A 25,591-nucleotide genomic window follows, 5' to 3' on the forward strand; every position below is an offset into this window, starting at 1 on the left:
TTCTATTGCTGCTGTTACTTACCAAATATTTGGAGTTTTAAACTACACAAATTTATCATCTTACAGTTGTATAGATCAGAACTATAGGTCCAATACAGGCTTAATCAAGCTAAATCAGGTGACCACAAGACAGTTTCTTTCTGGAGCCTCCAAGTGAGAATCCATTTTCCTGCCTTTGCCAGTTTGTAAAAGCTGCCCACATTTCTTGGGTCAACACCCCCCACCCCTTATTCAAAGTTAAAAATGACAGGTGAAGTCCTCGCAGAGCATCTCTCTGACCCCCCCTTTTGCCTCTTCTTTCACTTTTAAGGACTCATAATTAGACTGCACCCACCTGGGTGGCCCCAGATCATCTCTCCGTCTCAAAGTCAGCTGATTAGCAACCTTAATTCCATCTGCAACCCTAAGTCTCTCTTACCATGTAGAGTAACATATTCACAGGTTCCGGGATTAGGACACGGACATCTTTGCAAAGCTATTATTCTGCCTACCACAAGGCTGTTCCAGTAAAATAGGTCATGCTTCTTGGAAATCTGAAGGGCCCCCAATTTACATAATACTCTCTTAATGGACCGTTGGTAAGTGGTCACCAAGCCAAGGACAAACATTAACTGGCATTGCTCATTTTTATGAAGTGAACACTCAACCGTGATGATTTCCTTCATGAGAAATTGTTAACAGATTCAGCTAAGTCTGCCCAGTTCTTTCATTATTCTGTCTATGTGTCCCCTCTGACTATCTTTCACTGATTTAAAGAGGAAAGCTAATCCTTCTCATAAACAGACTGTAGAAAAATATGACTAACTCTATCACCCCTCACTCAGCATACATGTGTTGTGCATATTAATCAGAAGACAAACTGGAGCCCAGAATTTGAAAGCTGCATGCAGTGGTACCGTGAGTAAGTCTTGTATCCTCACTGCTCCCAGCTGGGGTGATGCAATGACGCCCTGCCTCATATAGGACAGTTTTATTTATTAGATCACATCATCACCAGAAAGAAAAGTTTTCTTTACTGAAAATAGCATAAAGAGACTGTGACAAAAGAAAAGTAAGTCTAATAAAACACTTTGTCCTACTAGAAAATTACTGTTTATGAATAAAATGGTCATTAAACTCTTCAGTTTAAGCCTTGTAGTATCACCACTCCCACTCATTTTGCTCTGCATGATTCTGACTCTGAACAACCTGTCTACTCATCCTTACGATTGATTTTATGTATTAAGTGACGGCTATATGCCAGGACCCATGCTAGATGCCAGAAGTGAAAATGATAAGGAAGATATACAAACATGTATGAGACTCATTTGAGAGTTCATAATTTAATGGGATAGTTGATTGTAAACAAACAATGGCAAAATAGATAGATAGGTATGATGTTCTGGAAACAAAGGAGGTGAATGATTATTGGCTCTTATAGAACAATTAGAATTTTTCTAACAAAAGAAGCTTTTCATTGAGGAGTGGTATCCAAGGCACAAAAACAAGAAAGAGCATGATGTGACCAACTAATCATGAGATAGGTAGAAGCAGAGGCAAATTAGAGGAAGGAAAAATGCTCGAAAAAATTTGGGAGTATAGGCACTAGGGAGAGCTTAAGAGAGAGAGAGAGAGAGAGAACAGACCAGCAAACTGTGGTATAAGAAGATAGCTTGTCAGCAAGGTGGAAAACATCTGGAAGAAAAAAAAAAAGCAATGTCCCTAGTTTTGCAAAAATATATTCTAGAGAAGATAAGAAGCTAGAACTAAATGAGAGCAAAGAGAGAATAACACATTTGAGAGAGATGTGAGAGGGAAGATTTTCACAATTTTACCAAAGCAATTTGGATTTGAGTGGGTTAAGGACTTCCACCAAAAGTCTTAAAAGCATTAAATTCCCTTGAGGTTTTACCCTAGTCAAATTAAGACTTTTTTTCCCAAAAAAGTGACTTGATTCACTCAACTATTTCATATTTTCACAGAAATCACCGTCATCACCATCATCATTTTATGAGCTATAATTTCATAATTCTTTCCACTTTCTAAGTACTTACATATCATTTGTTCCTCGTACTCACCCCAAATAGTGAGAATAACAGGACTGACCACTCTGACTTCTAAGAAGCCACAGAAAGTACTTCACTTAAGGTCACATAGGTGATAAGTAATATAGTCAAGTCTAAAATGCACATTTTCTGATATCCGTTTCAGATTTTTTTAATTTAATTTAATGCCACACCTATTTTTAAGCATACATTAAAAAAATAAGGTCTTGAGAGTTTAAGTAGCATCAGTCAAGAAAAGACAATGGCTGCTAAATGGTTTGACAGAGAATCAGACTCAGATCTAATTTCAAAGTCCAAGGTCACAGAAGCCATACTTGACTGCTTCCCTACGTACCTGCTAGAGAATTATTAGAGAAGACTTCTTGGAGAAAGCAGCCTCCAAAATGTGTCTTGAAAGATGTATGTAGGCAAGGAGTGATTTTCAAAATGCTTAACAAGCACATCCACGTATGAACCAAAAATGTCAAATAAATGCGCATAAAGAATACAACTGCTCACTTAACATGTGTTGTAAGTGATGGTGAAAATCATCTACGATCTAAATGATCCCCGAAATATTTGATGATTTTTAGAAATCACAGGTATCACTTTCCATTTGGACATAATCACACACCCATACCTAGACACATTCATACTTAAGGAAGACTGTCCAGAAGATACTTCGCGCTTAACTCCTCAAGGAAGGCTGCTACGGCTAAAAAGTACCAACAGAGTTTGCAGAGCTCTAAAGTGCATTTGATTAAAGGTGACCCAAAAGTATTGGAGAAAATTTTCCTTCTTATTCACCACCTTCCTAACCCCCAGAATAGCAGAAAGACAAACCAGCCAATCCTACTTCTGTCTTCCTTAAGTATTTTCGCTCCTCGGTATTTTTAATCACCTCTTGACTACTGCTCCTTTTCTTAAAAACTATCTGAAGATAAAGAAGGGATTTATATACAATCGATCACACGTTCCCCCGTCTACCTCAATATGGTCTTCTGGCACACAGGAAGACGGTTCACGTTGCTCAGAAAATAAATACAAAAAACATGGGTTATCAAAAAGTATTTATCTCTCTAAAACTTTTTTAAAATTTCAGTTGGCCTTTTTTTTTTTTCACAAATCATCTTACTCAATTCTTAAATATTCAAACAAATCCTCATTTTCAGGGAGGTTGAGTAAGACACAGTTCATTCCTTCAGGAGTTGTCACAGTTTCTCTAATTTTTAGCTCATTTGTTTAAGTCTTTCCTAGGACTTTCTCTCTCCATTAATTGCATTACACATACCATTTGCTGTCCTCGCTACACCCTCTTAAATTGGGAGTTTCATCATACTACCCAATGGCCCTTTATTTGAGTAGAATTACACTGAAAGCAAAATTCAATAGATTACAACAAAAGCCACAGTCATTCAAAATCAAGGGGAAAATCAGGCTTCTGCGACTGTAGTGCCACTTCAAAAGCCCCAAGATTGGGTCAAGATGAGCCAGGATCATATTTCATTATTTTAAAAGGAGACTACATTCCCAATGCCACCAAATAAAGCAAATAAAGCCTGCTATAGAAGATAATTTAAGGAAGAAAAGGCTATTTTGCCATCTTTCAACTTTTCACAATCATCCAAAGTCCCTTCCACACTTCCTTCATTTCCCCTTTGCCTCCCTCTGACTCCCTCTGCTTGACTACTTGTTATTCTCCATTCTCAGAAAGTTATTGTTAGGCCACTGCTACCCAGTTTGGGACTGGGAGATGGCCCACATTCCCCACCTCAGTGAAACTTTAGGGCCCTCAAATCCCTGAAACTGTCCTAGAATTTGAATTTCTTTTCAAAGTAGAAGAGTAGGCTACATCTCCTTTGCAATCTGGACTTCTAAGGTCTCTTCTTGAAGCAGCCTTAGGGATATTCTCATTATTCATCATTGATTTGGTTCTAAAGATGATCTAAAACATGATAAGTCAAAATTATTTCCTTGCTACCATAATGTAGCTCTCTGGAGTGGGCTGTTGCCCCTAGAAGCCGATATTGAAACAGAAGTGGCTTACTGGCTGGCTCTATAATAATAAATGGCACTCATTAATACAAGTTGTTTGAGGGGTGCTTAGTTGGCTCGGTTGGCTTCGCATCCAACTCTTGATTTTGACTTGATTCATGATTTCAGGGTCAAGAGATTGAGCTCCGCATGAGGCTTTGCACTGGGCTTGGGGCCTGCTCGGGATTCTCTCTCTCTCCCTCTCCCTCTGCACCTCTCCCCACCACCAACCCCCATCTCTATCTCTAAGGAAAAAAAAAGACAAGTTGTTTGATTGAAATACTGAATAATCATGGCATGCTTGCCATGATATAAGAATAACATCAAAAGCATCTTTCTATATACCCGTCCTTCCCCAACTTTCCTTCAAATAAAATGATAGGCATGAAATCAGGAAAAAGAGAATATTATTTATCTTTCATTTAAGTTTTTCAACAAATATTTATTGAGTAGCTACTGCATACAGGATCTCGTTAAAAAAAAAAAAAAAAGGCAGAGCAACCACTACACTCTTTGGAGCAATGGTAACAGTGCTTACCTGTGTACCTGTTAGGCGGGTCTCATACATTCAAGGTTCTCTGTGTACAAAATTATGCAATGAATGAATCAGAAACCCACTGCTAAAAGCCCCAATATTATCTACTTACCACCAAAATAACCTGTTCTGTGAATTGTGTTTCCTTGAAATATTTTTACAGAGAATCAAAATTAAGGTTGCATTTCTACAAGAATAAGTTCATCATTTTTGCAATTATTACTACATATTCCTAATATTACAAAAAATAATATAGTTCAATATCACCTTGACATATGACAAAAATGCCTGAGAATATAGATAAAAATTCAGTAGATAATCTATTATGGTACATTTAAGGACCCAGTCAAAACAATGGAAGGAAATGAACTAATTAGGAAATGAACTAGTAGGAAATTGGGCTTCCAATGATCACGTCAGTGTTGGGAGAGAAAGTCCACATACAGAAGGTTGTGTGTCCAAAGAATAAAAGTAATTCTTTAACTTCTTCTGCATTAATCAGATGCTTTTTAGAGGACCATATTCTGTTTTCCTCACAACATTTTGAAAGTTCTTGAAGAAAAAAGGAGGATGTAAGTGTTAATTTGACATATGGGAAACAACATTTGATAAGAAAATATTAAAAGTCATAGAGCCTAGCAGAGTCTGTTAATTTTAAAGGATCAATCTTCTGAAGAACAGTCATCATAGGATGAATCTCCTTTTTAGACTTGTTGAAAATTAAATGGTAAAACAAGCTTTCAGTCTTTGATTGATATTTTAAATCCACCAGAAAAAAATGGAACTTTTTTCATTTACAGTGGGAAGGAACCTAAAAATAAATATGTGCATATATAGTTATATATACACACAAACATGCACACATATTTGCTGCACATGTGCCTACCCTTCTAAGTGCCTTCTCTCACCCTAAAGCACATCAGTGCAGTGATAAAAGGAGTACAGTGAAAGCTATAAAATGAGATACAGTAAAATCTTACTAATCTGGCTTAATTATAGGGCCAAATATTTCTAGGTTAGCAAGCATTCAGTTGCCAAAATGTTTTCAAGAAATTAAACCAGTGTATTCCACTCAAGTATATGTAACCAGTATTGATGACATAATTATAAGGAGCTATCTCACTAGTTTTGGAAAATGCATGTGGAAAGTATTTCTAATTAGGAGCAGATATTTGCACCAAGAGAGCAGGATAAAAAGTACCTAAAGTTTGCATCATCTGCCATAGGTGAAAAATCCTGCTTGTGATCTTATTTACATTATGAATAAGATTTATTTATTACAAATTTTAATACAGTAGGAGCTAAATGAGATTTTTCCGTTTTCCAAACTAATTTCAGAAATCAATAGTTTGAGATAGAGTCGGTAACTAAAAAGCATTTTTTTAAAACCTGATGCAAGGTGAAAACATTGAGAATGTACTGAAAAAAAGTGAACTTTACATAGGTAATCAATAAATGGCTGAAAATATTAAATTATAGCTATAAATAAGTATGTGTGACATCTCTACTAAAAACATCCTGGAGTCACACATGCTAAATAGGAGACTTGGTAGTTGTTTTTCCTTCTGTGATTCCATATTACAGTTTCATTTCTTCCCCCCATAGAACAATAAAAAAGCTTCAAAGAAAAGAAAAAGTGGGCTGTGAATGAGAATTCAACATCAGAATCAACTAGTGCATAAAATGATGAAAGAGATTAGAATAATATCAACATTTCTGGGATAATCAATCACTGCAAATGTGTCAGCAAGTGTGAGGCCATCCCCTTCTGTCAATACAACCAAGTAGACAATTTGAGTAAGGGAAGAAGTAGAGCGCAGTCAAACATGGCTATCAACACTTCTCTTTCTGTCTCAGAAGAACAAAATTCTGAGGCAAGTTCTTGGAACAAACAGAAATTTATCCAAATGAAAATCAAATGATAAATGCCAAGAGAATATTCTTTCTTTGGAATTCTTTCAGTTCTTCGACTTAACCAGCTGGAATGAATTTTCAAGTAGCATTTTGTTCAGGCTTTTGAAATGAAGGACTTTCCTGTTAATTGGAAAGCTATATTTCATCAAAGATGAAGACAGTGCTCTCTTGGCTTAGTGATTCTCTTTAAAAAAGGGAAGGGGGGGAAGGCATTTGGTGGATATTTACACTAAACAAATTCCAGAGCATGTATTTCAAGTGTGAAGGACTGAACTGTGAACCTATATACCTAACTAAAGAAAAATGGGGAAAATTCAAATACCAATGTTATTCCAAGCTCTGCATGAAAACTTGCTATTATACAGTGCTCCCTCCTGAGAGGAATATGTAAGGACAGAAAAAAAATTTTAAAAACATTAACTTTCAGAATCAAATATTGATACAACTGAGGTTTATGGTTTTCTAAGGTAAATGAATGGGGTAAGTCACAAATTTAAGCATTCTTTATTGTGTTACTTTAATATGTGTTTTAAAGATGGGGGTAACATGAACTATCAACTCAGAAAGATTTAGAGCAAGAAAATAAAATTAACGAGGGAAAAAATATTTAGGACCCAGATTTTTCAAACCTAGCAGTTTCAACTTAATTGTCGATTAGTGATATGTTGAATACACATTTAAAATGCAAATTGACACAATCAGGCAAACTGATTTATCACAAAGAGCATGAAAGTTTGAAAAAAGAATTATTATAATGTAATACTAAAGAAATAATGTAAAAAAATAAATAAATAAATAAAAAAATAAAGAAATAATGTTTCCAGACTTCTTAAAGGAATAACTCTAGAAGTAGTCTGAATGACAATTATGTACTCTGCTTTAAAATAATTTAATAAGAAGACCTATTTATGATGCTATTTATATACTTTAGGTCTGGCAATATGTGTGCGATAGGAAATTTTTTTGTCAAAGAGGCTATTTTACTGGCCTTCTAAAATATTTGAATTGCTGCAATAGATTTTTCTTTAACTTTTTATTTAAATCCAATGTAATTAACATATCATGTACTATTAGTTTCAGGGGTAGAATTTAATGATTCATCAGCTGCAAATAACACCCAGTGCTCATTACATCACGTGCCCTCCTTACTGCCCATCACCTCATTCCACTATCCCTCCACCCCCCTCCTCTCCAGCAACCCCCAGTTTGTTTACTATAGTTAAGAGTCTCTTACGTTTGCCTCCCTCTCTGTTTTCATCTTAATTGTATTTTTCCTTCCCTTCCCCTATGTTCACCTGTTTTCTTCAATTCCACATATTAGTGAAATCATACGGTATTTGTCTTCTCAGCCTGATTTATTTCACTTAGCATTATATCCTCTAGTTCTATCAACATCATTGCAAATAGCAAAAAGATTTCATTCTTTTGGATGGCTGAATAATATTCCATTGAATATATATACACACACACCACATCTTCATCCATTCATCCATCTGTGGACATCTGGGCTCTTTCCATATTCTGGCTATGGTGGAATGCAATAGATTTTTTTTTAAAGATGATGTGAAAGAAATATTTGACATAAACATTCCACAGACTCACACACACACACATTTTGTACCTCGAGTTACAAGCTGCTGGTCTATAGCAGCCGCCAGCATGAGCCTGGGATGGGCAATGAGGAGAGTATGTGGTTACTAAAAAGAGAAATACATCAATTCATCTTTTAAATTGTCACTAATAGTTTGAGAAGACGGGTCTAAGCCGAAAATTTCGGGGAGGACATTCATCAGGGCAACCAGGCAGGCTTCAGTGCTGTTTGAAATAGTGGATCCAGCCACACCATTATCTAAATTTCTGAAGGAAAGCAGTATACACATTAATCCCCCTATTTTAAGTTCATAAACAGTATATAAAACAAACAGAATATCATATGCAGAGTCATTTTTTCCATGAGAGACCAGCTGATACTCATTTCACAAACTGGCCATGAAATTCATGGCAAAAGTACTCGATTTGACTGGATTTAATAGGTGAAGTTTATCAGGACACTCACTGACAACAAGTGAAAATCAGAATAAGTTTACTTGCTTATCCAGTAGATACACTTATATAAGACCCAAGATCTAGTTCAAAGCACATTATGCAAACATACTTAGACCACAAAATTTTCAACATATAAATTAATGTGTGCGATTTAGCTTCCAAGAATCTTGTAATCTGACCTAATGTGGTGGATAGAATTTCAAAGTCAAGGATTTTTGCACTGAGAAAAAACAAACACAGAAATTATGCATGTCCAATGAACTTTTAACCAAAAGGTAGTGGATTCAAGAGAAAGAAGCTTACATAAAAGAATACGAAACTTAAAATAGTTACCTAAATAAAATGGTTCTATCAGTTGTAATGCCCTGCTATGTTTTTAAAATATCATAAAATAAGATACGGGATACTCTTTACATTTATAATGAGTAGATTGTAAATAATGCAAATAGTAAAAAAATAATAATAACTTTGGGTGCTTTCTCCTTTGTGCTTTTAACTATTGTTTTAACCCTGATTTATTTACAACAGGAAGACCTGCTCATATGCCCGGTATGCAATATCCAGCCTCTCTAACAGTTTCTTTTGTATTCTAGCTAACGTCCCTCTTCAGTGCAAGGAGTCCAGGCTGGGGTCTAGGCAGCAAAAGCAATGAGATGGAAAAGAGTTACCTCGGGTGAAAGGGCCATGGAAATTTCTGTCAGCACAGAACTAAAATTCAAAATTCCAGATACTGAATCTTCAGTGTGTAATGAAATGATCTAAACAACAGAGGGGAAAAGAAAATCTGTGAAGGCAAATTGAAAATAATCAATTTGTGAAGGAAAGTCGTTGACTTGACAAAAGAGTTTCTTATGCGGAAGCAGATTATGAAAACAGAAGTTCTAAAAATTCATCATTGTTGATATCTATGATGTTTGCTATAAAATGAAATGATTTACAATAAGAATACCTTTGTGCCTCACTGGGATTTTTACATGTAAACCAGTACAGTTTCTCTCTTTCTCTCGATAACAAAAGTGTAACAAAATCGTGTCACAAAATGTAAAAATCTCTGATCTTTTTATGAGGATTTCAGAAACGTAGCAGGGATAGTTTAAAGGCAAAAATAACATCTCTAAGTTACATGTAAATGAGATAATAGGTAAATAGTGTCCAAAATTCACATATACTATATCCTGGAAAGGGGATGGAAATATTGCAAACTAAGTAGACAGTAGCGATAGGAAAGTAGAGGGGAGAGAATGAGGTGCTGGCTGGTGCAGACACAGAGCATCTCTTCCCAGATGGGTCCAAATGTCGAGGTTAAGGAAGTCTATTCTAAACCATAATTTCTACAAAACTCCGGGTCGTGTCAGGTTAGCCCACATGCTGTCCTCGCCCCATTCTTTTTCCTCAGTAGCTTCTGGTGAAGTAGAGCGAGGCCGTGTTTCTTGGTGTGCTCCTGGGGGTGGGACAGGGCCAAAGGGCACAGGGGTGAAGGGCCTCCCTTTCCCCAGGGTCAGAGGAAGGTTATAGTGAAGCCTGTAGACCTGGGGCTCTCACTCTCGCCTAGGAGTGCACCTGCTGCAGGGCCACCTGGGTGCTGTGGTCACTGAGCTGCGGACTCAAGTTTCAGTGCAGGTCGTGATTGCATCTCAGGGCTGTGAGATCCAGCCCCGCATCCCATTCTGGGTCTGCTTGACGTTCTTTCCCTCTCCTGTGCTCCTGCCCCTCCCCACACTCGCTCGCTCGCCCTCTCTCAAATAAACCTTAGGAGAAGGAGAAGGAGGAGGAGGAGGAGAAGAGGAAGAGTGAAGGAGGAGGAGAACAGGAAGAAGAAGAGAAGAAAAGAAGAAGAAGAAGAAGAAGAAGAAGAAAGACGAAGAAGAAGAAGAAGAAGGAAGAAGAAAACTCTCCGAATCCATCCTCATCCACCTCCTCTCCTCCTCCCCTCCTCCCCCCCCTCCTCTCCCCGGATCCTCCGGTCCCTAAGATCTCCTCCTTCTCCCTCTCCTCTCTCCCTCCTCCTCCTCCTCCCCGCCTCCTCCTCCTCTCCTCCTCCTCCTCATCCCTCGCTCTTCTTCTTCTTTCTTCTTGTCTCTTCTCCTTCTCCTTCTCCCTTCTCCTTCTCCTTCTCCTTCTCCTTCTCCTTCTCCTTCAAGGAGAATAGAGGCGGAGGAGGGATGCCTGGAACCTACAAGTGTCCATTGAACTTTAATTCCCATGACTCTTACTCTTTTTAGAAACAGACCACCCTAGTCATCCTCACCAGGATTACTGCAACAGGCTACTAGTTGGGAGCTTACTGGGCAAAGAGGTTAGAAATAGAAGTCATCTAATCCAGGAAAAGGGGAGAGAGTGACGAAAGTGCCCCTGAAGAAGGGACACAGGGCAGAGAGTTCAACACATAGTCTGAGTTAGAGCAAGGGACGCTAGAGAATCCACTGTAGTGAATGCCTCGGACCTGAGGGATCAGTAAGCATAGTGGGTGGTGGTGAGTAGAGTGCTAGGGGGGCGAGGAAGCAGAGTAGGAAGCCATGGAAGTGAATGACAAAGTGAGCGGGAGCCAGGACAGGGGACCAGGACCCCGAGTGCCAGGCTAAGACACATGGGTTTGTCCACCGTCACCTCCTAAAATTCACACTCAGTGTCTTACAATCAGGACGGTTTCATTTCGGAATTCCCCAAAGAAGGTGACACAAATACATTGCATCTCTTACATGAGTCCTCTTCAACTGGTGGGAAAATGCTGCTTCGATCCTAATATATTGTGATGATCAGAACTATCTATCTTTGCAAAAATAGTTCAAGGTCATTTCCCAAATTAACAGCGTTCGGTAGAGTACTGCTTCTGTGCCCAATTATTTTTCGAGCAATAATTAACCAGAAGCATCTTGGAAGGTAAATAGAAATGCAATTAAATTAATTCAGGTATTAAAAACTATAGGGTCAATAATTTGGGTAGCTTTAAACTTCAATTTGGAGAAAACAGAAAACTGCTTACAAATCCATTGTTTCATATATTTTTGCTATATTTGTTATAAATTCCTAGGTTAGAGTAATATCAAGGAGATAAGTATTTCTATTTTATTTTTTAAAAAAGACCAAAGGTCTGAATGCATTTCTCAAGTTAAATCTTCGTGGCAGTCGGAGAGCTGAAAAGGACTTTGGCCTTTCTGACTTCCAGCTGTGCTCTTTCCCTTTGGGTCTTTCTGTGTTAGTGCGGCCCCCATTCCGAAGCATCACAGGTGTATCCACATACCTGAGGGATCTAACTGCTAAAGAAGTTACACTGTAGCAATTTCCCCTCCTCTGCAAACTTTCTCCAGTGATATGTTAACTAAAAGAAATAAAAATAGGAATTTTCATCCTCTATACATAAAAATCAGGTCAATTCTAGATTTACGAATCATAAAATTAACCCCATTTTCACACCATTTGTGCCTTTTTGAAGATATAAATCCATGCATTTCCAGTTGAACTGCATTCCACATCCAGTGAAGAGACCTAGCAATACATCTTATATTTTAGCGGCATATTTATTTAATTGGTTTTAGTTATAGATTCAGTGATATGTAGTCCTCTGTCTAGAGTGTGGGATTCATTTTCAGCTTTTTGAGAAAAATTATAACAGCTGGCCTTGGAAGTGGAGCTACTGAAAGCTCAATGGCTCCCCTTAGTGGTGTCCTGCAAGAAATTCAGCAAGAAATAAAGACCGTGCGCAGACATCCCTAAACATTCAGAGAACTGATATTCACATTTTGAGTAATTCCTAACAAATAAGGTCTCTCTCTGATTCTAGCTAGGGAAGCAACTTTTTCATTTCTAAGCCTATCACATTTTCAAAGGTAACTTAGCATTTTCTATAGTTTTCATTTTTCTCTTAGAGCTTAAATAAGTAAGACATAATTTAGGAAAAATAATTCAGGACTGTTTCCTTCTCTCTTTGTTCTTCTCTACGTGTTTATTCCTTTTAGTTAATATATCTATTTGAACACATTTTAAAAAGACAACCTGCCACTAATTTTCATTTCGTATTTAGGTGTCTGTTTCACAGGCACCTGATCAGAAAACTTGCCTTAAAAATTAGTAGCTACAGTATGTCAACAAAATACCATATATATAAATATACTAATTTCCATATTATTAATATATATTAATTTTATATCATTTATATATTAATTTCCATATTATTAATATTTTATATTAATATATTAATTTCCATGTTGATACATTAATTATATGTTATTTATGTATTAATTAGTATATTGATATATTAATTTCCATATATATGGAAATTATTGAGAAACCATGTGATCTGAAATAAATGTTGAGAGTATACATTTAAGGAAATTGGATCTCCTATTGGTCTATAGCTATCACTTCTAATTGTGGCTGCACATCGGAATAAACTCGGGGTGAACTTATTGACTACAGGTTCCTGGTCCCATCGTAACCTACTGAATCATAATCTCTGGAGGTGGGGCCTAGGAATGTGTATTCCTCAAAGCCATCCATGCCTGGGAAACTGGCCTGCAGAAGGCCCGAGGAGGTGCTTAGATAAATGCCCATGTATTTCTGTATTAATAGGAAATAATTTCAGCATCTCAAAAATATCAATCACTTGTCCAATTATGTGATACTGGTTTGCAGTGAAATCTTAAACAGTATGTGGCTAGGCTGGTCTGCACGGAGATTTTAGCTTTTTTTTTTTTTTTTTTTAAGTTCAGGCTCAGCAATAAATACCTGTCACTGCCTATGCTCCCTCTATGGGTTCTAATTACCTACAAAAGTGTTCCTGAAACTGGAAATAAGGTCACAGGTCGGTGTATCATATTGGCCTTTTCTGAAGTAGTCACAGAAACACCCAAGTTCTGCCCTGCTCTCAGACTCTGATACTTGCTCTTTTCTGGTTTTCAGTATCACTGAGCATCGGGACAAACTCCCAACATGGCAATTGAGTCCTGCATATCATTCCAGCTTCCCTGAGTAATGTCCTATATTTAGACTGTGATCCAACCAAGGAAGTCTACTTTCTCAGTTCCCCAGATTCACCATGCCCTTGCGTGCCTTCGCTGACATGCTGTTCCCTGCCCGACATGCCCTTTTGCCCTCGCAGGCCTGGCAAACGCTCACTCGTTTTTTTAAGGCTCCAAGACATCACCCCATCCGGGGAGCCTTTTTCAGTCTGCCTTGCTAGAGGCTAATGCCTTCCTTGCTGTGCTCCCACTAGGAGCTTGTACATGCCTCTCTGCATTTCACCCTTAGCTTGTAACTATAATTATTGCTCGTGTCTCCATGTCTCATCTACATCCCCAAGTTGTAACACACTTTTTGGCATGGAGTAGAAGCTTAATCCATGTTTGTGTAATGAGTTAAAAACATTAGTTTTCATTTCTCCTGTGATTAATGTGTGCCAGGCACCACGCTAAGTGCTTCACAAGCATCTCATGTAATCGTCACATTTAGCAAGTAGTAATGAGTTTTTAAAATTTTAAAATATCAGGGAGCTGATCCTGCAAGATACTAAGGAATTGCCAAGAGTCACCCAGCCGGTTGGTGGCAGACCCAGAATCTGAGCACTGTGCTTTTCCGGCTCTAAAAACAACAATCTTCAACAAACATTGCACCAGAAAGGCTCAGGTCGTACTTGATTCCTCGTGGATGGTCTCTATCCAACATCGCCCTCCTACCTAGAACATGGGGGGGGGGGGGGGATGATGAACATTCTTTTAATCCCGAGGACACTCTACAGCCCAATTCTGGTGCATGTGCGCCTGTGGACGCGTGCATAACCCGCAAATGACGAAACACAAACACGTATGTGAGATTGTAATGTTTGCTTGGTTTGCAAACTCCCCAAAAGAAGCGTAAACAACCATTGACCACTGCAATAAAAAGTCATCAGAATAGAGAGAGAAGTCCCCTTTAATGAAAACCTTACAAAATTTCCCAAATCGCACGTGATTTTTAGTGGGCTTCAGCCACTCTCCTGCATTTCTATTTTATTTCTTGGACGAGAGGAAAATAGATTATTTATGCAAAAGGGTAGTTAGTGCTTCCAACCACTAACACATGGTGTGTAAAAAATAATAATCCCATTTTTCTATTGTGCAATAGCCCTCTGTTGGGCAACAATAATGTACAATGTGCTAGTTTCCTGTTCCTTTACTAGAGCTCCCCTTACACTCACCGCCCAGACCAAATAGTTATTCCTTGGATAATAAAACTATAATACTAAGTTTCATGCTACTTCCAAAAATGTTTCTGCCTGTCTTAAGAAATAATCATATCAGTTTGCTAATAAGCAGAAATGCACTGTAAGCTGAAGTATATTGTCACGTGTGGCTAAAAAACGTATAAATCAATCTGTGGCCAAGAAAGAAACAATATATTCCTTATGTGTTCAGAATATTATGGTTAAGATCACAGCTGTAAGATGTTGGACCATCATCAAGAGAACAATGTCAAACACTGAACTTTTGGATAATTTCCACAAAAATAACATGTTGTTTGGGGTCAGTAGTTTTTTATGGAACTTTGGAATAATTTTCACTGACAATTTTTTTAGAGTTGAACTTGAACACCTCCAAAAGCTTCTTGAAATGGAAATATCATGTAATCTAACCTTTGCAGCCATGTCCTTCAGAAAACCAGGCACATATCATGAAAACCAGCATTTCTCTCTCACCTTGTATGGTTTCATGAAAATTAAATTACGCTGCATATTCGGGAAGGTAAATTTACCCTTCGGTTTTCTCTGTTCAGTTATCAAGTTCAAGTCAACACTTTAAATGTGTTGTAATTAAAGCCAGGATGAGAAAAGAAACAAGCAACAACAACAACCAAAAAAAAAAAAAAAAGGATTCCTTCCACAGAAATTTTATCAATCCAGCAAATTCTTTCAAGTGAAAAGAATAATGGAATTGGTCAACCAGTGTACAAATAGTTCAGCTCCAGCCATCATAGCCAGCTCTGACATTTTTTTGTTCATCTCTACATACCAAAAACAATTCGACTGATACTTGTGTGACAGTGGTACGAAGTCTCATTTTTGTTAGCTGCCTTTTTTAGAGTCCAGAATATGGAGGTGCATTATGTTGGGCCCAACAAGGCAAGTTTTCATAAAGTAGTTGGAAGGTTTTATAAATATAGTCTCAGACAAAGCTAGTTGTGGCATAAAATCATTAATCCAAGGAGATTTTGTTGGCCCGAGATACATGTGCAGTATTAATAATATTGCTCCCTACGATTCTGTAACCTGAGCTCAAGAAGCAGAAAGCCAAACCACTGAGTTCAATATTTGCAGCCTATTTCAGGACATGAAAATATTTCAGTTCTCGCATACAAATAAATTCTCCAAAATGCTTTGTCCAAAATGATTTTTTGTAGACAGATACTAATTTCAAACTTTACATGGCTCAGCCTGTAGGGAGGGATGCACATTATCAGAATTGGTCCCACATCAAGGAGTAGTCGGTTCCTAGTTTTCATTTCCTAAAGATATTGATTCAATCCAGTAATTCCTCATTGGGAATATATATATATATATATATATATATATATATATATATAGCGGTGGATGTTACAAAAACCAGGCCCCTCAGAAATTATTTTGCACTGTTGACTATATAGTTATAATGTTTACATGAGAATAAAATACCTAGGTGATTTGCTGTCTATAAATAAATGAAAACAAGAAGCAAGACAAGAAAAATAAAAAAGTAAATGAAAACAATCCATCCAATTTGGTGCAAGTCTGGTGCACTCTGCTCAAATTACTCTCTTCCCCTAAAACTCTTAGCACTTTCCTGATGCCAACAGAATGAATCTCAGTTCTTCACCCCGGCTCCAGTCTACTTTGCGGTATGCCTTCCCACATCAGATCCTTTAAAGTCGTGTGGATTCCACTTTTTAAAATAACCCCGTACTGTGAACCTGATGTGAATCCATGCCTCAAACCCAGTTCAAGATGAGGGTTGTCCACGGAACCCAGTATATATCCGATAAATACTCACTCACTTGAGTAACAGAGATGCAATGTTCCTGCCCTCACAGCTGACGGCGTAGGGTTATTGATAAGTTATAGTTACCACCGCTCCGGCATGTGATTGCAGAGGAAATCAGTTTCACCATATAAACATTTGTGCTGAAATAAAGTACAGTTAGGGACGCCTGGGTGGCTCAGTGGTTGAGCCTTTGCCTTCAGCTCAGGGTGTGATCAGTCCCGCATCGGGCTCCCCACAGGGAGCCTGCTTCTCCCTCTGCCTGAGTCTCTGCCTCTGTGTGTGTGTGTGTCTCAGGAATAAATAAAATCTATTTTTTTTATTTTTTTTTAATTTAAAAAAAGAAAGTACAGTTATCCTGGTATTCACATATTTGTTATGTAAAGCAACTGCCTTTTTGTAGATGGCATGCGGTTATATCAGCAGATTGCAAATCTGTAACTGCTCCTTGGAAATTTTGAATACAAAGTCATGTCTTAAACAGGAGCCAGATAACATAATATACAGGTCAAAAATCCCTTACATGGCAAGAAATCTTATCAAAACTTTATGTAAAATACTCATAGGCTAACTATTATGTAAAATAATCACCAAACGTTAAGTATAGAACTCTCTACTGTTCAAAACTACTGTATTATTAATTGCTTCATTATATTTTGTGCTCCACGTTCACATTTCTGGAAATGTAATACAGATTTAATGAAAAGTAGCTGAGTGAACCATTTAAATAGTAGGTACTTGGTACCTATGGGTATGATAGGCAACCTAAGAGAAATTTAATTCGGTTTTTTTTTCTTTCTTTTTTTTTTTTACGACTTAGAATAACCAAATAGAACATGATTGAATGTATTTTTAAAAGGTGTCTTCTTTCATTTCAGGAAAAAAAGGAAGGGAGAGGAAAAGGAAAAAACCCAATAAGGAAGAGAGTAAGGACGCAGTACCTGACAACAAAGGTCTGGAACCCAGCAGAGAAACCCCGGAACCACGAGAAAACAAAGACAAACAGCAGCAGAAGAAGCGAAAGGTCCAAGATAAACAACAGAAATCGGTATCAGTCAGCACTGGACACTAGAGGGTCCCATGAGAGCGTTGTAAACTCAGATGCTGCTATCTCAGCCAGATGCCCAGGACAGGTGCTCTAGCCGTTAGGACCACAAATGGACAACGTGTCAGTTACTGCTCAGTCTAAACAACATTCCAAATAGTCGCTATACTCTTCATACAAGCATAGTTCACAACAAAGAGCCAAAAGTTCAAAGAAGGGATGTTTTCAAATGGTTCTCTTACGTGCTTCTGTGCATTTCTAAGAGACGAGAAGTTTTGTACATAATGACCGATAGGCTGTAAGATGTACAGCGTCACGATGACATCTGGAGAAGCAACATCTTTTCCCTATAAAAATAAGTTTCCAAGTTACTGCTTTAAGAAGCGAAAGATAGTTGTGCAAACTCAGAGACGCAGTATCCCTTCAGCGCAAATAAGAGATCAGGGAAGAGGAACACCTTTCAAAGAACAGTGTCGTTGTGTCCAGGAGATCTAGAGAGTGCTCAGATATTAGGGCCTGGCCTTGGGAATCCTAGGAGTGATCACCGCAGGAACACCTGCTTTCAGATTGGTTCTATCGCCCTCACCCTGTCCTTCCGCAGGAAACGTGAGGGCGTACACCAGAGCTAAGCATCCTGTCCGGGAGTGGAGAAGGGCACAGTGTGGAAGACACCGTAGCGCTGGAGATGACTTCTGGGCCTCACAGAGCTGTGAAGGGTTGGGATTACCTGGAACAGGTCTCCAGTCGATGTCAGCACTGTGCCGTTCAGCCTCTGCTACCCCCTGGGTTCTAGAAGTCTGTAAACATGTACCTATAACTTCCAAAAGCAAAAATCATACTTACTAGAAGAAAATTCTGATCTCATAGAAAACGAGAACTAGAGCAAAGGAGACTAGAACATGTTTGCAAGGTCGTGTGTTTTCGGAGGGAAAGACGATTTTAATTACCTGCTTCATGGTCCACCTGGAACTAAAAGGGATACTACTTTCTAACAAGGTGTATCTAGTAGGGGGGAAAGCCACCACAATAAATATATTTGTTGATAGTTTTTAAAGCTTTGTTCCTTTTGTTTCATTGCTTGTTCTTTTGGCAAATTGTCACTCTTACAGACTCGTGAACTAGGAAACAGGATTCTGTAGCCTGTGTAATCTGAACATATTACCCTTTCTCAGTGTTTGCTTTTTGGAATCCACCTTTATGGAAGTAGGTAGAGATTTACTTAGAGGACATTAGGAGATATTTATTCAACTTTTCTCTTAATCAACAAAACTCTAATTATAGATGCGTAGGCCTCCCGAAATGATTTCACTGCCCCCCCCACCAACCCCCCCCTCCCCGCACCTCCTTCTTTGCTTAGAAATGATCCTCTTTCCTTGTATGTCAGTTCCTCTGCATCTTGAACATTTGGCCTTTTCTTCTCCATATTTTCTCAGTCTGTGGATCTCTTTTGGGGATTGAAGTCATCCTAGCTGAAGGCCTCGCCAGTGTTTCACAGAGGACACAGCCAGCCCGGGGCAGGACGAGGCATCTCTGAGCAAGCGGCACAGCATCTCGTGGCACACCTTGGCCTTCCTGTTGTAATGGAAGGACGCACAGCTGCTCTGCCCACTACACTTCCTAGCCCCCTAACGATCGATGATTCCTGAAGAATTGGCAACTCAGTCTGGCTTCTGGCTGCCTATCTCTGGTCACTCTTTTTCCACCAACTGTACTGTTCACATGAACTGCTTGGCTTAATTCGTTTTCCACTTCTCTTGTTGTCTTCCAAGATATAAAATTTTTGAATGATGCATTTCTGTTTCTTACTTTGGTGTTTTCTTTCCTAGTCTGCATGAGACGAGTGTTTCAACTAACTAGATCTAGTCCCAATGTACAAAAATGATTCTATTTTCAACCACAACTTATATCGCCAAGGAGAAATAAACCTTTTTCTACAAAACTATATTAAGTGGAAGTAGATTCCCATGTTCTAGAACTTTTGGATGGTTTCAGACTTCATCTTTGTCCTCAGTCTTATCTAGTCAAGCATAAGTGGCCAAATTATTCATCTCTTTCTATGTCAATCATTGTCTCCATTCTTTCAAAAAGCAATTACCAGGAAGGTCTGTGCCTGTTAACGCAGTGCTGGAAAAAAAGTCAAGTTAACCAGGACCTAAGGGTGGTGGCAATGACTATCAGTCTTCCTGTGTGTTTTGACTCAAGACTTTTACCCTGAGGTCCTCCAGAAAACAGCAGATAATCTAAACCCTTGATGTAGCACTTAAATAAAGGTAGAATTATTACAAAGGGGAAAAAATGAAAATTAGCATTAATATTCCTAGTTTGGGTGAAATATAAATGAAGACAAAGATAACATCAATTTTAAATGTACCTGTAATAGATCTTGAGGCACATGGAAACAGTATGATCTTCAAACTGGCAGCCTACTCAACCCCGAGCAGAAACTCACGATCAACTTCTGTACATTTCCCCCACCAGTCATCGAAGGCATTAACTTTCTGCTCTGATTATGTTCCTGGGATCTGGTGACCTGTTGGTGGTAATGGATGGCTGGTAAATTCTTGGTTCAAAGAGAATCGCAAGAGTGCAGCGACTGTCAATCTGTGTCTGATCCACACTCCTGGCCTCCAAAGTCCACTCTATGACTGAGGGGAGGTCCGTCTTCCATCGTCAAAGTGAGGTTTCAGCCCCAAATGTTAACCACTGGCAAATCACCTGAGTGCTCTGGGCTCCCATTTTCCTAAGTGCAGTGTGAGAGAGGTGGGCTGGAAGTGATCGCTGGCGGGGAGCATGGGATCCCTCTCTTAGTTCGGGGTGATGCCCTCATGAGTCATCACCAGTGACAGTGTCCTCCAGGTTCCTCAACTCTGCTCTTTCCCCAAAGTGAAAATGTATAGGCTCATAAAGGGTACAGATTGCACTCTGATGTCATTGAATTACAAACTGTTCACGTGAGAGGTTATTAAACTATTGAAACGAGTAACACTGAGAAGGAAAACAAGGAATATGTCAATACAAGTAATGCAAGGAAGGTTTCAAGATATCCTCACAAAGGGAGAGCCCAAAGAAAGCGAGAGGTTCTCTATATAGAGCTGAAGTCAGGCAGTCTGTGTCAACATCTCAGTCTGCTACTTAACTGTCATTCCCTGTGTGACCTTGAGCCAGTTACGCGGTCTTCATTCCGCATCTGCAAAAATGGAAATGGCAACACCTACCTGGGAAAGTTGTTAGGAGAATTAAAAGTCCCATCACTCAATATAATAGTAACTATTCTCTATACAAATAACTATCACTGAAAAGTAGTGATTAACTTCACAAGTCACACATATAAACCAACTTTATTTCTTAAGTAATGATGAATGATACTATCCTTATAAATGTACACATGTAATAATTTCAAGGTATATGGGTAAGAATCACAGACATGAAATCAATAATAAGTAACTAAAATGCCAACACCAATTTTGGCTTGAACCCACTTAAAACTGAGAAGTTACTCAGTCTTTAAAGTACACATATGAATTGTATCAGTGAACATACACACCTGCTTTCCCATTGATATATTTTAATAGCAGAGGAGCTATCTCAAAACAACGGCAACCATTGCTCTGCAAACTCGGAGAGAAGAGTCCTCGTTTTGAGACTGATTTGTTACTTCTTATAATACAGAGTTCATCTGGAAGCCAAACCTATCCTCCACTGAAAGAATAAAATTAAATAAAGCTGGTGGTCAGATCAGTTGAGACACTTCCCATTGTTAGCATAGCACTTCGTCTCATCAAGCGAGATGTATTCTTTTTTATTATATTTCTAAATTTATCAGGAAAACAAGAAACAAGACAAAAGAAAACTGTACCTCCTTTGTGCTAGCCACTCACCCTTTGACTAAGTTATATCATGTAATTGTCCCAAAAGCAGTCTAACAGAGTCACTGATCTCTTTGTTTTAAAAATGAGGAAATTGGGGCACTGGCAAGTGCCTGAAGTCACACAAGTAGCAACCAGGGAGCCTTGAGGCCCCTCTCAGCTCTGCCTGAGTCCAAAGCCCATGCTCCTTTTTCTTATATCGGATTTATTATTAATTCCAAGAATGTCTGTGATACACAGTATGAAAGTATTTTCCTGTGATCTGAATTAGTACCTCATGAAAAAGTACCTAAGATATCAAATCCTAGAGGCCCTCACCCAGGGTAAGTCTCAAAGCTGAATGTGTGTGTGTGTGTGTGTGTGTGTGTGTGTGTGTATGTGTGAGCGCGCCTACATCTGTGTCTACACAGCTGTGTGTGAGCTCCAGACGGCCTGCAGACTGGCTGGTGGGAGAGTGGATGGGGGGAGGCAAGCATGTTCATAAAGGAGAACCGAGAATTATGTGCATCAGAAAAAGACCAAAGTTTAACCAGAAAGGGAGCAGCAGGTATGGCTCCCTGGGACCGTTTTGGGGTGCTAGAGCCCTTTGGGACTGTGGACTGAGCCCCAGCTTGGCTCTCTCTCAGTGTAAGCAACATGTTTGCCAACACCACCACCTTTTCCTGGGGTCCTTGTTCAGGATTAAAATGATACAGGAAGAACCATCAAGTTTCTCTCACTTGTTGGAGCCACCAAAACAGCTTCCTTCAGATAATGCCTCACTTTCTTCCATATTCAGGATCAATATTTTAATTGTTACACGCCTTTTCTTGTCCATCCTGTCTCTTAAGCATTTCAGAGATCCACATACCCATCATATAAACAGGTTTTAAAAAAAAAAAAAAGAAGGAAGGAAGGAAAAAAGGGAGGGAAGGAAGGAAAACAGCAAGAAACAGTAACAACTTTAATTCATAGTCATGAAAATATAGTTGTAAGAGTACCTCAACTAGTAAAAATATTTCATTGGCCGGAAAACTGGCGACATGATTTCAGAAGACAGAATGACATGACCGTAAAAGAATCTGACATATCAACAGTTTGAGAAATTATCTTACGCTTCTGTGTCTACAGCTGTAGGCAGTGAAAGATGCTGCTGAAAACCACGTTGAGGCAATCCCATATGTCATCTATTAAATCATCTACTAGAGGTGATATTTTACTTTTAAAAATAAAGAATTGGCAAATACGGATTAGAAAAAAAATTAAGCTAAGCTGAATAATAAGTGTAATTACCAAAGGTTTCTTGCTAATCAAGGTTCAACTGATGAGCTACACTATTGACATCAATTACTATTCTAGTGATCTATCAAATTCCCATCGCAAATAGATTTTAAGCAAGAAGATAGATTTTTTCAACCAGTTTAATAACTCATTAAAAAAGTTTACAGAAGCATCTACCTCTATAATAAATCAAAATAATATAATACATGTATAAGTCCTTTGAAATTGTAAACACAATAAATATATAAGCTACTATGGTCTTTAGCCAGTCACTAGCTGCAGCAACGGATTGCTTTTCCTCATCCCTCCCACTGTGGACTTCACTGGAAACTGTATTCCTAGAGGAAATTATCCATATATTTCCTAAGAAGGAGTTAATGACAGCATTAATGCTTGAGGTGACCATGGATAAGAATGCGGCATGCAGCCTTTCCTTCTGGTATATTTTTCTTTAACTGCTGAGCTACGTCAAAAATGGGGCAGGAGACACCACCTCACTTTGTAAGTTTTGTGGTGCCCAGACTAGGGACATTTTTGAGTAATTTAATGGTACTCTGGGCGCTCTCTTTCCCCCAGATCATGTATACTCTTGGTTGGTCCCAACCTCCCAAGAGGTAGGACGCTCTGTAACAGCTCAGTCAACCATCAACCGTCTGGCCATGACAGTCTCAAGATTTGAAAGAAAGAAAAGAAAAATTTCTAATCGTGAAAAGAATGAGGGCCCTACTTTCATCTCTATAGCTACTCTGTGATAACCATTCACTGCTTCTCCCCTAGAGTGCTAAGCCAAGAGGAAAAAAGAAGAAAAAAAAAAAAAAAAAGGCCACACTCCTAGCTTTCAGGCACTGGCTCTCCCTGGTGGCAATGTCAATTGTCCTAGCCTTTGGCCTCTTTCCCTACTTTGGTCCTGTACTTTTCATATGTATGTTTTTTGGTTGACTGGTTTGAGAACAAAAAATATGACCTAATGATTTAAAAATAAATCTAAGAACAGGTTGGAAAAGAAATCATTTAGTAAGTTCCTCTACTCTTAATATGAAACTAAGGGAAAGAATATTATATACACTTCTTAAAGCAGTATTTTAATAAAAACAAAACAAAAGGAAACTAGGAAAACCAAAAAAATTAAAAACCCTTGATATTTAACATCCAAGGAAATGTCTTCATGTGGTGACGTTTTAGAACAGGTCCCATCTATCACTAAGTTTGCTCCTACTGATCTTTTTCCCTGTGATAAAAAAAAAAAAATGGTTACAACTCACTTTAGGATACACCGAATACTACAGGAAAATAGATTTTAGCTTGATCCAAACCAGCAGTGAGAATACTTTATGATTCCAAAAAGACATAGACAAGCAGAATCCACTTAGGAAAGGGAGTCACTTTCACGCAAGTGAATTCTAGTTTTCTCGATTGCCATCCTAGTCTCCTTTTGAATGTTGGAGGTTTTAGGAAGGGAGGGGAGGAAATGAATTATTGGGGTAAACCAAGATTTCCACTTGTTGATTATGGAATATTTAAAGCATAGCTTAATATACAACATGTGAAAGAGAGAGAATAAAGAGTAATCTGTATATCCATATGATTCAATCGAATTCGCAATGGTATTATTTATAGAAGAGATCATTGGAATGTGCTGTTCCAGGTCTCCAGATTTCCAAATTTATTATGAAAATTATCCTTTCTGCAATCTTCAAAATAGATTGTTGGATCATGGACATTCTGCAATCCTAAGCAATTTGAAATTCCGGGCCAGTAGGAGCTTCCTTGCCTCTACCCGTCCCATTCTCCAAAGCAACCAGTCAATTGGATCATAAATAAAGACCAAATTGACAAAGAATAATTAAAAATTAATAAACTTAGAAATTGCTATGGAAAGGCATCATCTGTTTCAGGTTGAATACTTTGGGAACTAAGCCACTTTGGGAAATGAATATAAAACCAGTCAGTAGAGCTACTCCCTCCCTTTGTCTGTTCGGGCTCCTACCATGTAATACCAGAGCCTGGCTAGTTTATAGGTACCACTTCTGGAGGCTGCAAGTCCAAGATCAAGTGTAGGCACATCTGGTACCTAGTGAGGGCCCACTTTCTGGTTCATAGATGGCATCTTCTCTCTGTGTCCTTGCACAGTGCAAGGGGCTAGGAATCTTTCCGGAACCTCGTTTATAAGGGCACCAATCCCATCCATGACAGCTCCAACTTCATGACCTAAACACCTTCCAAAGACACCACCTCCTAATACACCTCCATGGGCGTTGGGGTCTCAACATCCGTTAATGAGGTGTCATCAAATAAATAGATAATCAAAATACAGATTCAGCCATCCTTACTGTATAGCAAATTAGCAACGATGGTGCCTCAAGGGGCCAGAAGAGCTACCCAATTATTACACTTAGTATTTTCGTAGGTATGGGCTCCATAAATATTTTCCTAAAATTTTATATCAGGCCTTTAGAGGTGAAAGGCCTTGTGTTGTTTTCTAATAATTGCCTTACCAACCCTTGCGTCCATAATAAATATTAATGTTCTCAAGTCTGTACAAATTACAAGACATAGGGTTGCTTTTGTAGTTACGTAACTGTGTTAGTTTTGAGACCAAAACAGAATCAGAAAATGTGAAAATACAGACGTATCCCTTTGCAGAGATTGAGTGATTAAATTATCAGTTTGAAGGCAAACATCTTTAATCTGTAAAGGCAATCGTGACTGAACCACTGAACTAGCCAGCAGAACTATACAAAACTCAGTCACTAAGTTAAAAGTGAATTGGGAATAATGCTTCAGGAAACAAATTCATTCCCAAATTCCTTCTTAAGATGCAAAAACAAAAACATTACTAACGTAGAAGAAAATAATTAAAAGTGGAATCCCATTTTATTTAT

The 25,591-nt window shown here is 38.5% G+C and overlaps 1 protein-coding gene across 3 annotated transcripts in view; it reads left to right on the forward strand.

Moving 5' to 3' along the window:
- RSPO3 (R-spondin 3) overlaps positions 1-19,375 on the forward strand; it is an 83,696-nt gene extending 64,321 nt beyond the window's left edge. For 2 of the 3 annotated variants that reach the window (XM_038526733.1, XM_038526735.1), the window contains exons 5-6: positions 17,417-17,586; positions 19,017-19,375. In XM_038526733.1, the coding sequence (XP_038382661.1) occupies positions 17,417-17,586; positions 19,017-19,052 (206 nt within the window). In that variant the 3' untranslated portion in view covers positions 19,053-19,375. Of the gene's footprint in view, positions 1-17,416; positions 18,638-19,016 lie in introns of those variants that run through there. The other variant, XM_038526734.1, reaches the window with a different exon arrangement.
- The last annotated feature ends 6,216 nt before the right edge of the window (positions 19,376-25,591 follow it).

This window comes from Canis lupus, chromosome 1 (genome assembly GCF_011100685.1).
Source record: "Canis lupus familiaris isolate Mischka breed German Shepherd chromosome 1, alternate assembly UU_Cfam_GSD_1.0, whole genome shotgun sequence".
NCBI lineage: Eukaryota > Metazoa > Chordata > Mammalia > Carnivora > Canidae > Canis > Canis lupus.